We start from the raw sequence: 16,063 nt of genomic DNA, 5'->3' as shown, positions 1-16,063 counted from the left end.
TAGAAAAACTAATCTACGTTACCAGTGGTCAAGCTATTTATTCCATACCAAGTAATTTCTACGTGTAATTGTAAACTAAATTAGTTTACTATTCGTCGACCGAAAGAAGTAGAAGCAAAAAATGTTCATTAATTTGAAATAGTCGGAAGTTTCTTATTGCATGATGCCGTAACAGATGTAATGTGTGAAACTGCGAATCTGAATTAATTTTTCTATTATCTTATTCACAGACTAAAGAAAAGAGATAGAGGGAACTTTTGAGAACTAATGTTTTAGACATAAAATAATAAATATTATAAATACTATCACAGAGATGTGTGTTCGTTTGGTTTTTTGTCGAATGTCGATAAATACGTCTGTCGCACTTTTTACTATATATAGTAGAGTTATATAGTAGAGTTAATAGCACGTCATGTTATTAATACTAAGTTTGAAACTGAAGCCATTTGTAGACCTATAAAGCATATTACTTGCACTTGAACATTAATACTTATTATAATATAATTATGTAGTACTTTTAAAGCTTTAATACTTGCTGAAAAAGTTACTTAAAGGATACTATTTTGTATTATGTGGCCAGGAGATGTCTATTCTACAATCTGTTCAATTTTATGCACAAAATACCTTTGCGACCATCTGATTTTTTACACTTTTAAACATTTAAAAAATAAATAAATAACTAACCCAGATTAATTAATCGGGTCTTAAATATAATAATTTGCAAAATACTATTTACATTCAATAAATGGAAATAACTTCATTTGTCTTTTAAAGTGGTCAAACATATACACGCAGCTGTGCTGGAATTCCCACACAATACGATTTTTTTCACGTACTAAGGTGTAGAGTATGCATGTATAGTTTCCCTAGTCTGTGTCCTATGTTACAAGTTGTTACAAGTAATATTGCTTGCGACCTTCAATGGAACTGATATGTTCCGGTCCAGTGCTTAATGGAGAGGATATTTTTACAAGTGTCATGACTTGCGTGTTTATGTACCAGCAAACTATACAAAGAGAGCTTGCAATAGCTAGACCTACCTCATTTTTTTAAAGTTAACTGTTTGTGCAAAATTAAGGCGACGGCAAATCGATTCTTGGTTCCAAAATTTCCGCTACCAACGTTTATCATTTGATACTGTTTATTTCTTTGCTAGCAGATGCTGATACCCGTTCACCTAAGATTAGGGAGTTAAAATATAGATAGCACTCGGGGATAGTGTAGCTTCCAAATTGTGAAAGAATTTTTCAAGTCGGTTCAGTAGTTTGAGAGCCTGCAATGCAAACAAACAATCAAATCTTTCCTCATTATAATATTTATAATGTTAATTCATTAACAACCCATATTCGGCTCACTGTTGAGCACGAGTCTCCTTTTAGAATGAGAGGGGTGAGGCCTTAGTCTACCACGCTGGCTAAATGCGAATTGGCTTCACACACGTTGAGAATTAAGAGAATTCTCAGGTATGCAAGTTTCCTCAGTATTTTTTTTTTCGTGTTGAGTAAGTGCCGATGGCTCCCTGTGAGACCACTACGGCGTCACCGGGGGGTATGGGCGAGCGCAGAAGCATCGTCTGATGAGACCCGAAGGCTGAAATAAAGATAGAGGAAGGAACGGCTCTCTAAGGGCGTCTCCTATGAGACTCGGACCTCGGCTTAGAGGGCCATCCGGGAAGGTGTAACCGTGACCTGAGTGAATCAGTCCGGATGCCCCCGAGATCGTGAGTTAGAAAACTCACGTCCGGATGACGTTAGATATCGGGGACCACGTCTTCTCCGGCGAAGACGCTGTGGTTCCTCACAATGTTTTTGCTTCACTGTTTGAGACTTACAGCTCAACTATTGACGAACTTACAGCCTTAAAAAAATCAGGTATGTCTGGCAAATGCAAGCACTACCTGTCCGGGTTACAGAACTCGCATTGTAGGCGTAAACGGCAAAGTTATGGCGACGGCAAATCGATTTTGGTTCAAAAATTTCCGCTACCAACGTTTAATACTCGATATACTGTTTATTTATTTATAAACTCACATTATATACTGCTTTTTGATTTTATCTATATACGAGTAAACGCTATAAAGAATTTTTTTGACAATTCTGGCGAGAAAGGCTATCCACCGTGATCTCAAAATGTGAGTTTGTCCTACGCAAAACCAAAAAGCGTTATTAACTTGACATTTCTTTGTTTACAGAACGGACTCAATGCTTTACACTTAGCAGCTAAAGATGGACACATTGCAGTTGTGGAAGAACTACAAAAGCGCGGCGCAGTCGTCGACGCTGCCACAAAAAAAGGTATTTTTGACGTGGATGTATTCAATTTGCTTTGCATACAGTCTGAGGAAAATTGATAACAAAATCAGTAGGTTCAGTATAGTATTGTAGACAATGATAATTTTATAATATAGGTACATACGATTACATACCTACAAAATCACCGGAAAAAGTGATCCGAATAATAGGCTACAATACTGCACAATTTTGTCTATAATTACATTATTTATTTATGTATATATAGTTTTTACACTTCCTGAACACACAACTCGACATTGTAGACGATATTTAGGTATTATTTTATTAAATAACGTTCGTTGTTGAGCACAACTAACATTGAGTTGTGAAAATTTCCTCTTTTGAGCGCCTCAATTTTCATGACCATGACCACATCTAACACTATTTAACATCATTGATTGTAGGTAGGTAGGATATATGTCATCATGTGCCACCAAAAATGTACATCCAATAGTTACATCACTCGATAGCTGAATACTCCAAAAATTGGGTTGTTGACTTGTTGAGTTCATTTAAAAGTGAGGTATTCGCTGTATGACATTGGCACCTCAAAACTTTATATGTCGTTATTACCTATGAAAAAAAACATTACCCCCTTCTGACGCAGTCGGGTAAAAGTTACAATTTTACGAATTACATCTTATGTTTTTGAAGCAAATCATTTCAAATTTAAAGCAAAAAAATGGTCTCAACCTTTGACACTATATTCAGCCTAGAAGTTCTTGATTATTTAATTAAGTTTATTATTGCTTTTGTTACTAGGAAACACAGCACTCCACATAGCATGCCTCGCCGGCCAGGAGTCGGTGGTGCGCGCGCTGCTCGCCGCGGGCGCCAAGGCGGACGCGCAGTCCGCGGCCGGCTTCACGCCCCTCTACATGGCCGCGCAGGAGAACCACGCGGGCTGCGTCAAGATGCTGCTGGCGGCGGGCGCGAGCCAGACCCTGGCCACTGAGGTGAGTGTCACTTGTACCTTTGTACTACACATAGCACTAGACTTAGCATGCCTCGCCGGCTAGGACTCGCCAGTGAGGTGGGTGTCATTTGCATTGTTACACCCACACACAGCACTAAAAGTCTCGCCGGTCAGGAGTATCTGGTGCGCGCACTTGTTGTTCTAGGACACACAGCACTCTGTCGACCAGGACTCTGAGGTACGGGCTGTATCGTATGTATTACAGAACTTGGCAAGACGCCGGAAATGGTAGCATCCTTCTGTTGGTTGATACGTTTTTCATGTAACATGAATTAGAAAGAACGATTCAACTTTGTTGGAAGAAATGTTGAGTGCAATTTACGGGCCAGGGATGAAAACCGTTTACAATATACAGTCTGCCATTCAGTGAAGTATCAAAAATCATTTACAGTTAAAACAGCCAGCCTGTGGAATGAGCTACCGAGTGACATAAGACAGTCCGCTTCTCTAAGCATCTTCAAAGATCGTGTTAAAAAGTACTACTTATCTACTATACTATAATAATTATTATTTAAGTAGTTCTGTTTATTTATTATGTATAATTATGTATGTAAGTGTATTTATATATTATTTATGTATTTAGGTGTACTCATATTTTTTTTATTCATGTATATTTAGTATGTAGTTGTATATGTAGTTTAATTTAGTATATTATTTTTAATAGTTTAATTATTATAGGTATGTTATATTGCACTATCCGCTATCCTTTCTTTAAATATTTCATTTAAGGTTGTCTGAAGGAGATCGCTTTTAGCGATAAGACCGCCTTTGCGCATCTTACTTTTCTTTTTTTTTTCCTTCTCTTATTTTTATTGTATCTAATTTGTGTGCAATAAAGAATTAAAATAAATAAATAAATAAATAAATAGAAAGTTAATTGCTTATGCCTTCTATTAAAAACGGCACCTTCAGGCAAGGAGTCGGTGACGCCCTAATAAGGATCGACTCCTTAGGCTTATCGGGATCATATTTCTTGAAATTTTCAACAGCTTCTTCAATCCACTCTTCAGATTTAATTAATATCCCTTAACCGAGCTATTGAATATTTATTGATATGAAAAACTACCAATTGCAGGATGGCTTCACACCTTTAGCTGTAGCAATGCAGCAGGGACACGACAGGGTGGTGGCAGAGCTGCTGGAGTCAGACACGAGGGGCAAAGTCAGATTGCCGGCGTTACATATTGCGGCTAAGAAAAACGACGTCAAAGCTGCTACACTTTTACTCGAAGTAAGTATTTGTATTAGTAGAAGTCTTTAATAAGGCCTCAGTTAGAGTATGCGTGTTGTATATGGAACCCCTTTTACGACAAATACAAAAACCAGATAGAAATGGTCCAAAAGAAGTTCCTCCGTTCAATGCACTACAGATGCTATAGATCAAGACTCCCTTACGCTGAGCTATTAACTAAATACAATCTTCTTACTCTTGAATCTAGACGCAAGTTGCTTGAAGCAATGGTATTGCATGGACTCATCAATAATAAATACGATTGTCCTGACTTAGTATGTAAATTATCACTAAATGTTTTGAAGTACGCAGGTCAACGTCGGGTGCGTGCTTATAATTTATTCGCTGTCAATTTCTGTAAAACCAACGCTGGAAAGCGCGCGCCTGTGCGTCGGCTTGTGGACACCTACAACAAGCTATTTGACGATGTGGACGTATTTGCCTTGTCCGAACCCCAATATAAAAAGGCCATCTCAATCACTCTTCAAAAATTAAGTACCTGAGTAGTAATAGTGTCTTAATTCTTATTATTAGATCTCTTATTATAATTATTATTACTTTTTTTTTCTTACCTATTTGTGTTTCATTGTATTTTTAATTATTATTGTTATAATTCTCTCTTTTTTTTATATAGATTTATGTTTGTTTGTTTTTTTTTTTTTTTTTTGTAATAGATTTGTTTGTGTATTTTGTGACGCCATTATTTTCGTATGTGTATTCGTGGATAGTATTGTTGTTTACATGTTTAAACTATTTTTACGTTTACTTTTAGATTTAAGAAATAATATGTAAATGTTAACTATCCCTAAGAAATAAAAATAAAAAATAAAAATAAAGTATTTTGCCCTTTATCCCATTAGGTAATGGTATAGAAATTGGTTGACAAATTGACTGACATATTAACAAACTACTGGGAAGTCAACTTTCTGCGGACATGTTCATTTCTGATTAAATCACCCCGAGCTACGCTGAGAAAAGTTAACTCTATCGCTCGCTAAAGGACTTATTATAAGGTCAAAATTATTTAGTGACCAAGCATTTAATGATTCACTCCCCTCAAATTTTAACAAATAAGTTTATGATTGTATTAAAATCCTTTCAGAACGAACACAATCCAGATGCATGTTCAAAGTCGGGCTTCACTCCCCTCCACATTGCAGCGCACTATGGGAATGTGGGAGTGGCCAAGGCTTTGCTACAAGCAGGCGCAGATCCTGGTCGGGCCGCCAAACACAACATCACTCCTCTACACGTGGCCAGCAAGTGGGGACAGTTGGCCATGGTCGATCTATTGGTGGAAAACGGTAAGTTGATGCAAAAGAAATTGATTCTAGTTATGATACCCAGGAGTGGTCAAGACTTTGCTACAAGCGGTTGCGGATACTGCTCATGTGTTTATTAATGCAGCAAGGTACAGACTTGTTCTAGTGAAGATATGGCTAGCTTTACTTTTTTTTTTTTTTTTACGCCAAGGCTTAGCTACAACGTGTTATCGCCGCGTTGCAACGACTTGCGGTACGGACGACTTCAGTGTGCTCGTGGCGTTCGAGCCGTCCACATCTCTTGTTGTGTAATTCTTTATGGGTTATTTGGGATAGGCGGGGAGAGTGACTTGAGTGGAAAAGGGGAGTGTTTGTTAACAGTCAAAGGACCCCTACACACAACGTTCACAAGTACGTGACTTCACTCAAGGTCATTCTCTGCCATTCTAGGGTCCTATTTTGGTTACAGTTTGATTTGTTAATAAAGTTGTCCTGACAAATGTTGGGAATTTGTTCACAACAAATAAACCTTTGTTCGACAGTATTCTTATTTTTGTAATCACTTCTGAGTTTGGTAAAAAACGGGTGCTGATTCGGACCTTAGTGTTTGTTGATTGTTCAACAAGGTATAGACTTATTCTAGTGATGGTAATTATGGTCAGTTAAGGGTATACTAAGGGAACATGAGAGTGGCTAAGGCTTTGCTACCTTTGAGTCCCAATATACTTTCCCTTAAACCAAAATGTAATTCAGTATTAAAGATAACATATTCAAATCCTACTATTCTTCTAATATTATAAACGCGAAAGTTTGTATGGATGTTTGGATGTTTGTTACTTTTTAACACCGCTACTACTGAAGCGATTTGGCTGAAATTTGGAATGGAAATAGATTTAGCACTGGATTGACACATAGGCTACTTTTTATCCCGAAAAAATCCATGGTTCCCGAGGGATTTGTGAAAAACTGAATTTCACGCGGAGGTAGTCGCGGGCGTCCGCTAGTGAACATTAAATATCTCGAGCCATTATTGAGTTTTTTTGTGATACATTCGGCATTCAAGACTTAATGAACTTAACCGCAAACTGGTACTTTCAGGCGCAAACATAGCAGCGATGACCCGCGATGGCTTGACACCATTGCACTGCGCGGCGCGCTCCGGCCACAGTAACGTGGTGTCGCGATTGTTGCATCACGGAGCACCCATTGCAAGCAAGACTAAGGTACGAAAGACTATCGTTAATATTTATTTCATAGCACTAATGAATAACCGATCATCATCATCATATCAGCCGATGGACGTCCACTGCAGGACATAGGCCTTTTGTAGGTACTTCCAAACATCACGATACTGAGCCACCTGCATCCAGCCATGCATTCGAACTATGTGCCCCGACCATTGCCACTTCAGCTTCGCAACTCATTGAGCTATGTCGGTAACTATGGTTCTTATGCGGATCTCCTCATTTCTGATTCGATCACGCAGAGATACTCCTAACATAGCTCGCCCGCTGTGTGACTCTGAGCCTTCTTATGAGGCCCATAGTTAGCGGTCAATTCTCGGAACCATAGGTCATCACTGATGACCGAACTGAATAACCGATGAAGGTATATATTTCTAATGCCGATCTTAGACCAATACATATCACATTGGTTTGTTCCTGTTCCACAGAATGGTCTCACCCCTCTCCACATGTCCGTGCAAGGCGAACACGTGGAGACGGCCAAGGTGCTGCTGACGGAGGGCGCGCCCATCGATGACGTCACTGTGGACTACCTCACCGCGCTGCACGTCGCCGCGCATTGCGGGCACGTCAAGGTATGGGACACTTTGAAATCTCTTCAAAATGTTATTGATACTTCTATCTAACTCGCCCGCTATAAATTACACAACATATCCAAATGAACACCGCCCTACTTTGTCGGTGCAAGGCAAAAGGCAAGTACGGGGTGTCGCCATTATTTGAGAGAACTGTGCACTCCCAGGGGCGTAGCTATCGATGATACTGGCCTCCGGACCAGTGGCGTAGCGTGCCTTGGTGGGGCCCTGTATCAAAATTAGTTGCGGGAGTAAATGAAGGGTAAAAATTCTCAAAAATCAAAAAATATCTCGCTTAAAATAAGTATGACAGTGATTTAATATATGATGTTTCCAACTTTTGGGTCCACCCTTAATCCGGGAAAAAACTGTTTTTTTTTTTATTTTAGAAACTACAGTTCTTTTGTGATTTTTCCTCGGGAGCACCAGATGTTTTTGTTTTCACACGCATCATTGATATGGCTGATAGGGCGGTAGCTACGCCCCTACTCCGGACTACAGGGGTCCCTTACGTGTAAAAGCAAAATTTAGTAAAATGCAATCTACAATCTTTGACAAAAAAGCAATCTCTTTTTTTAAGCGTGCGCCCAAAAGTTGGAAATGCATGCAGGAATGTGTCTGTGGCTATGTATGAATGACTGTCATATTTCAGAATGAAATTACCCTTCATTTTCTCTCTCTTTCCACCACGACTATTTTTTTTCACGTTTTGGCACGAACGAAAAAGCCTTTTCTTGGCAATCACGCGCCCTAATTTTAACCTCATTATTAGGCCAGGCTTTCCATCAGGCCAATTTGTTGTAAAATTAAATAAATAAATATACTTAAACAATACACATCACTATCTAGCCCCAAAGTAAGCATACAGAGTAGCTTGTGTTATAGGTGCTAAGATAGTTGATATTATAATATTAATATACAATTATATACTACATATAAATACTTATATAATGTATAAATACACACAGACACTGGAAAACACTCATGCTCATCACACAAATATTTTCCAGTTGTGGGAATCGAACCCACAGCCGTGGATGCAGAAAGCAGGGTCACTACCCACTGCGCCACGCGGCCGCCATTTACAATTGTCCGTTTACATTTCTTTGCAAAAAACCGAATGGTTAGAATCTAGAGTTATTTTCAAAAGGCTTTTTTGCTTGCACCCAAAACACTTCAATTTTAAAAATCCTTTGGACACCAATTGTGGTCTTTTACAATCTTTTACAATCTTTTACAAAAAGAATACAGAAATTGTGTCTTTAGGCATATCAGAAAAACGGATCTAATAATCTGCACTGTGTTTAGTCTTTAAATAAACCATAGAGATGTATATTTTATTTAACTCAACATAAATGTGTTCTATTTCCAGGTAGCAAAACTACTCCTGGACAGAAACGCGGACGCGAACGCGCGCGCACTGAACGGGTTTACACCACTACACATTGCGTGCAAGAAGAACAGGCTCAAAGTTGTTGAGCTGTTGCTCAAATATGGTGCAAGTAAATATCAAGAGCTATTTTTTCATATTGTAAAATATTCTCGTATCTGTTTTTCTTTCAGACAAATCACATAAGGAACTGCCTCGCTAGACGTTACTTATCTGTCAAAGTATATGATCAACGATCTATCTTATAGAATCGATGTTTCATAGTTGAAATCATGCTTGTCGCTTAAATAGCATCGTAAAAATATCTTTTTGAAGTAGTTGAATGTTGTAAAAAACGGTCAACAACTTCTAATTTAGTATAAAATATATACCTAATCTCAGTTCATTTTCCTCAAAAAATTACAGACAAAATTGTTCGTGAATTTGGGTGCGATACTAGTTCTTATGTAAATAAATAGTCTGAGGTTTTTCTGAATGTGATATAAGTATAGTATGTTAGTTAGCTTCCAGAAAATATAACTACTATCTCCGCAAGGATAGCTTTAAAATATCTAACTTCCATTTAATTTTTTCAGGTAAATCTGCAACTACAGAATCAGGGCTGACCCCCCTCCACGTGGCGTCGTTTATGGGTTGTATGAACATCGCGCTCGTGCTAGTAGGGGCAGGGGCGGACGCAGACGCCGCTACGGCGCGGGGCGAGACCCCCCTGCATCTAGCGGCGAGGGCGCATCAGACGGACCTTGTGCGTGTGTTGTTGAGGAACAATGCCAAGGTAAGACTATGGCATGTAATATTATAATTGCGTGTACGAGGATAACATGAACGGTAAACGTTTAAACGGGCGAGCCGTGATAGCCCAGTGTATATGACCTCTGCCTCCGATCCGGAGGGTGTGGGTTCGAGTTTGGTCCGGGGCATGCACCTCCAAATTTTCAGTGGTGTGCATTTTAAGAAATTAAATATCACATGTCTCAAACGGTGAAGGAAAACATCGTGAGGAAACCTGCATACCAGAGAATTTCTTAATTCTCTGCGTGTGTGAATTTTGCCAATCCGCATTGGGCCAGCGTGGTGGACATAATCCTTACATTTCAAAAGTGCTTCTAAACTTAGTCTCATTGAAATAAATGAATTTTGATTTTTTTTTTGATAATTTCAAAGAGGTTGTTATTTTTAGGTGGAAGCCCGGGCCCGTGAGGATCAAACCCCCCTGCACGTCGCTGCGCGCCTGGGCCACGGCGACATCGCGGCGCTGCTGTTGCAGCACGGGGCGCAGATCGCCGCCACCACCAAAGACAGATACACGCCGCTACACATCGCCGCTAAAGAGGGTAAGTGGACATTTGATAGGGGAGCAATAATCCCTTTAAACCCTTCTGCTACATCCTGTACCCCTCTTTGTGTACGGCAGGGTTTCTCAAACTTTCGGCTCCACGAACCCTTGTTAAAATTTCCAAGTCACAGCGAACCCCTTACTGAAAAAAAATCGGTGGTCTGTAAAGAAGGTCTGTCAGAAAATACTAATGGAATCGTTGTATTTTTCAAAAGAAAGTTTTAATTAACGTATTTAAAACAATAAATAAATAAAATACTGTTCGTTTTTTTCTAAAATACTGTTTAATAATCTTCATACACCAGAATATATTTTATTTCTTGTAAAAAAAACGTTGGCAACCTTAGAGCGAGGGAATGACGCATGACGTCATCTTTTTCAAGTGTGCAGGCTCGATCGAATTATAAGACGTTGTCACGTCAACAAACGGTTTTTATTTGAATACGAGGTAACACAAAGTACCAAAAATGTCTTCGTAATATTAATGTGATGGGTGTGCTTGTTTTTGTCGCAAATGGATTCATTGTTAGCAGTAATTTTTGACAATTTTAACCTTAATTCTGACTCGGTATCAGTTATCAAACCACCATTCCGTCAATTTTGTCGCGAACCCCCTGCTGTCAAATAGCGAACCCTGGGGATTCGCGTACCCCACTTTGAAAAACCCTGGTCTACGGCAACATAGTGGCGTTAATGCTACAGCAACCACACCATACGCAATGAAAATAGGTTGATATATTATAATGTTATTTAAAAAAATTACATTTTATTTCGGTTTTGGTACACCCCGTGCCTCGGAGAGCACGTAAAGCCGTCGGTCCTGATCTCTCACCAGTCGCTCACACACTCACTTCTACCGCATTTACTAAATATATGGCCATTTTTAGTTAGTTCTTTTGTTTAGTATTATTTTAAACTATTAAACATTTCGAATGCGTGCGTATATCGTATCCTTCAATCGTTATTTAAGGATACACGATACGCAGATGCAAAAATATATAGATGATGTTACAATGTTGACGATAAGTTGTCGAATAATACAAGAGAATGAAGAGATTGACATATTTTGCTGATCCCACTTAAGTGGGATAACGAAAAGGAGATGAAATTGACAATGAATAAAAGAAAGAAAGAAAAATGTGTTTATTTCGAAATTGTGCCACACATCACAATATCTCCAGTACACAAGGTCATCCAGGACAATACCCTGCGATGTCTGGCATAACCCAGAAAATGGCCCCAGCTCAGCATAATAGCATAACAATGAATGTTGTTCATTATTTACTGTAAAAAATATACCAACACTACAATATGTATAACAATTGATAACTATAATTTCACTTGCGTAATTCACTCTGAAATAACGTGTCTTTCTATTGGTAAAAGAATTTTCAAAATTAGTTCAGTAGATTTAGATATTACCCCCCTTCAACCTTACAAACGTTACCTCTTTATAATATTAGGATATATTATACAGGCAAAGAAGAAGTAGCGTCCATCCTCCTGGACAACAACGCACCCATAGAAGCAGAGACTCGAAAAGGCTTCTCACCACTCCACCTGTCTGCGAAGTACGGCGACATCGGCGTGGCGAGACTTCTCCTGGCTCGAGGGGCTCAGCCAGATGCACCAGGGAAGAGCCATATAACGCCTCTACACATGGCCACTTACTACGGACATCCCGACATCGCTTTATTACTGTTAGACAAAGGTAATCTTTAAAAAGTTTTACATATTTAAAATCCTTTTGTTTATGGTATTTTTAAAAATTTGTTTGTCAAGAAGCACATCCTGTATTTTACGAGGCACTTAAACCATGTTTACTTAAGTATTATAAACTAGTTAATGTATACAGGGTGGTTGGGAGTATTTCCCATAACTCTAGGGTTATATTCTTTACGGAAAATTAATTAGATTTTTTTTTATTGGGGTTAACAAACGGAATTACGACTAGTATTACACAAGAATAATAAGCTAAGTATTTTCGTATCCAACACCGTTAACCACAAATTACCATTAAATCATACATATATCAAGTGTACAAGCGAAAGTCTGACTGAGTCTATTTCATTTTATTTACTTAACTATTTAATGCCTTTTACATTATATAACAATTGTTTTTTGAAATGACTAGGGCGGACATCAATAAAATCTAAATTAACAAAATAATCATTGTAGTTACGCGTTAACTTATATAATGGCGAAGAGCAAATAAGGGCTTCTTAATACGCAAATGTACTCGATGTGGAACTCTGTAATACAGTTGATTGACAATGTTCAAGGAACATGTTTTTTTTTTAATTTATTAACACAATCTTTTTAAATTTATTTACACTGTCGCCCTACACTTCCAATCCCCAAATAGCTGTAGTATTTGTCACTGTCCGCTAGTCAGTAATCGCTAGGACGTGTTTGGTCCAGGTGCATCACCACACTCGCTGGCGAAGAACGGCCATTCAGCGCTACACATCGCATGTCGGCACAATCATCCTGACATCGCCTTCGCATTGTTGGAACATGGTAAGTACAAGTACAAGTTTTACATCTATACTTACAGAAACAGTGATATTATCATCAACATCTTATCAGCCGATGGCCATCCACTGCAAGTCATAGGCCTTTTGTAGTTACTTGCAGTCACGATCCTGAGCCGCCTGCATCCAGCCAATCCCTCGCTTGATGTCATCAGTCCACCTGGTGAGGGGACTACCAACACTGCGCTTTCGTGTGCGTGCGTTCATCGGCTCTTCGAACTACGTGCCCCGCCCATTTCCATTTCAGTTTCGCGACTCGTTCTGCTATGACAGTGACTTTGGTTCTACTGCGGACCTCCTCATTTCTGATTCGATCACGCAGAGATACCTACTCCGAGCATATCTCGCTCCATCGCCCGCTGTGTGACTCTGAGCCTTCTTATGCGGCCCATAGTTAGCGACCAAGTCTCGGACCATCACTGGCAACACGCACTTAGACTTTTGCCTTCAGGCACAGAAATATCGGACGAAAAATTGTTGCAAAGTTTCCTGAATGCGAAAGACCTGGTCTACAAGTTAAAATACCCAGGAACGAAAAATAAGAAGACAGATAGATAAAATACGTGTAAACATGAATTTTTTTAGGAGAAATTTAAAAATTTAAGATCAACGTCTGGCTCAGATTTTTGCCAATTAGTAGAACAATTTGGGCTAGTAAAAATTGTTTCGGCAACGCTATTTAAAATTGTTCCCTATACTCCATATTGCTCAAAGTTTGTGTCACACGTATTTCAAAATACGGCTGCTTTAATGGAAACGGTTTCCGAATCGACTAAAATTGTCTCTTTTGACAGTATTCTTTTAAAGAGACAATTTTAGACTCTTTAAAGTTATTTAAATTAAAATATTACAAGTTACTGCAAGTTAACTTAATGTTTACTTACAGTAAATTGTTCCTAGTAATTGTTTTAACTGACTTATATTGCCTGTTTAATTTTTGGGAGATATTTCTGTGCTTGCAATTTTTGTAATTGTTGTCACCAATAAATTTAGTAGTGTCAATGATTGTGAAGCAATGGATAAGGTTTATTCAGGTATATTTAAAAGATGTGGATTTGTTTGGAATAGGATGGATTTGTTTAGAAGACAACCTCACATATCATTTACCCATTCCTAAAACAGTCTCTTCTGTCTAATCGGAGGGGAAATGCAATATTGGTCATATTATGTAATAGATATGGCTAATATTCTTTTAAAAAATGGTGTTATCGTTATCAGATGCGGACCCCAGCGTAAAATCCAAGGCCGGCTTCACGCCACTGCACATGGCGGCTCAAGAAGGCCACGAGGATTGTGTGGAGATGCTGATCGAGCGGGGAGCTGATGTCAATGTACCCGCCAACAATGGTAAATTTAGCACAAATTCGGTTCAATTCACATACAACAAACTTGGAACAGGATAGCGTTAGTTCGGTTTGCTTATAAGAAGACGAGTCTAATGAAGATGACATTAATGAACCGTCTTAGAGTGTAACGGAACCTTCACTCTCCACCACTCAACCCCTCTCCCAACGCGCAATGCGAGCAGCAGCGCGTCGCGTAGCCGCTTCGCAGTTTGATCGCGCCGCGATGCAAGAACCAGCTCATGACTAAGGGCCCCGTATGGGATCGAAACTAGTCTAGTGTTTCATAATCAATTAATACAAATTCGGTTAATTTAAGTACGAGTAGGTGTAGTTTGTGTTGAATCTAACTATTTATAAATTGAATTGTATAATTTTCAACTCTAAGTAGATAATGGAAAGGCAAGGGAGATGAACATTCTCATCAACCCGGTTCACTTCGTTGCACGAATCAAGCCGTGTTAGGTCATACTCTGTCTTAGAGTTTTAGATTTCTGTTGTTCCGTACTAAGTATAGTCATTTTCATGTCTTTTCATGTCAGCGCTAATGTCTTAATGGCGCCCATTGTCATTTGGTAATGTTGGTCTTATTGTCATTTGTGTAAGGCACTATCAATTTTAGTTCAGGTTTTAGCCGCAGGAATCTTTTCATGAAAAAGACTCTAAATAGATATCCGCTCTGGTCAGCAACTGGTACACAGCTCACTCAATGGCTGATATATAGACCAAAGTGAAGGTACATTAACAAAAAACTACCAGCACACTATGCTGGTTAAATGCAAGTTGACTTTCAAACACATTAAGAACATTATGAAGAAATCTGAAGTATCCACGTTACCTTGCAATGTTTTAAAGTTAAAAGTGAATGCGTTACGAAGAAGTGTAATCAGGCGATGCGTGTATCGCCATAGAGGTTTTATATATTTGGTATATTGATATAAAGGAATGAGGCGATGTTGTAAACTGATTTATTTATAAACTGCACTGATTACAATAATTGTATAAGGATATAAAATAAAAGGTTTATCAAATAGGTGATGCGGAGTGGAATGGTGAACTGGTAATCTGGTAATGAATCGGCAAAACAATCTATCCACTCATGCGCGTCTTACAGCATTCTAAATATGAAATAAATATGTAAATTGTCAAACCAAAAGTGGACGAACGAAAGAGTTCGTTCGCTAAACGTGCTGCCATCTACAGGCACAGTAAAACAGTGGTCTACAGCACTTATTAATAAAAGAAATGATATTAAATTGCCTAATTACTCAGACTAATTAGATAAAGACCTGCCTCGCAAGTCATTATTTTTCTGTCATAGTATATATGATCAACGATCTTATGCGATTATCCACCCTGTCTTTATAGAATCGATGTTTCATAGTTTACAATCGTGTCCGTCGGTTAAAAACCTCCGTAAGAATACCTTCTTGTGTAGTTAAATGGTGTAAAAAACGAACAAAAACTGCTAGTTTAGTATAAGATATGTATGAAATCTAAGCTCGTTTTCCTTAGAAAATGGCAGAAAATTTTGTTCGTGAATTTGGGTGCGATACTAGTCCTTATGTATTTAGTCTGAGCCTAATTATCATCGTCATATAGGTCTTACTCCAGTACACCTGGCGGCGGCGGAAGGTCGCACGGCGGTGCTGAAAGCGCTCCTCGCTGCGGGCGGGCGGTGCGGCGTGCGCACTCGCGACGGGTACACGCCTCTGCACGCGGCCGCTCATCATGGCCACCACGCCGCCGCCAAGACTCTGCTGGAGGCCGGCGCTGACGTCACTGCTAAAGCTGCTCACGGGTGAGATACTTAGCGGCTCGCTGAAAGCGCTCCTCGCTGCGGAAGGGCGGTGCGGCGTGCGCACTCGCGACGGGTACACG

The 16,063-nt window shown here is 39.2% G+C and overlaps 1 protein-coding gene across 1 annotated transcript in view; it reads left to right on the top strand.

Moving 5' to 3' along the window:
* The window catches only part of LOC112044040 (ankyrin-1), a 228,559-nt gene that overhangs the window by 96,126 nt on the left and 116,370 nt on the right, over positions 1-16,063 (top strand). Inside the window, exons 3-15 of the mRNA XM_052889378.1 lie at positions 2,192-2,294; positions 3,054-3,247; positions 4,343-4,498; positions 5,601-5,802; positions 6,859-6,983; positions 7,433-7,579; positions 8,952-9,081; positions 9,545-9,744; positions 10,150-10,303; positions 11,783-12,016; positions 12,727-12,825; positions 14,058-14,186; positions 15,785-15,983. Coding sequence (XP_052745338.1) covers positions 2,192-2,294; positions 3,054-3,247; positions 4,343-4,498; positions 5,601-5,802; positions 6,859-6,983; positions 7,433-7,579; positions 8,952-9,081; positions 9,545-9,744; positions 10,150-10,303; positions 11,783-12,016; positions 12,727-12,825; positions 14,058-14,186; positions 15,785-15,983 — 2,072 coding nt within the window. The remainder of the gene's footprint in view (positions 1-2,191; positions 2,295-3,053; positions 3,248-4,342; positions 4,499-5,600; positions 5,803-6,858; positions 6,984-7,432; positions 7,580-8,951; positions 9,082-9,544; positions 9,745-10,149; positions 10,304-11,782; positions 12,017-12,726; positions 12,826-14,057; positions 14,187-15,784; positions 15,984-16,063) is intronic.

This window comes from Bicyclus anynana, chromosome 25, assembly GCF_947172395.1.
Source record: "Bicyclus anynana chromosome 25, ilBicAnyn1.1, whole genome shotgun sequence".
Taxonomy (NCBI): Eukaryota; Metazoa; Arthropoda; class Insecta; order Lepidoptera; family Nymphalidae; genus Bicyclus; species Bicyclus anynana.
Note: the sequence above shows the minus strand (reverse complement) of the source record. Positions and strands in the feature narration are given on the sequence as shown.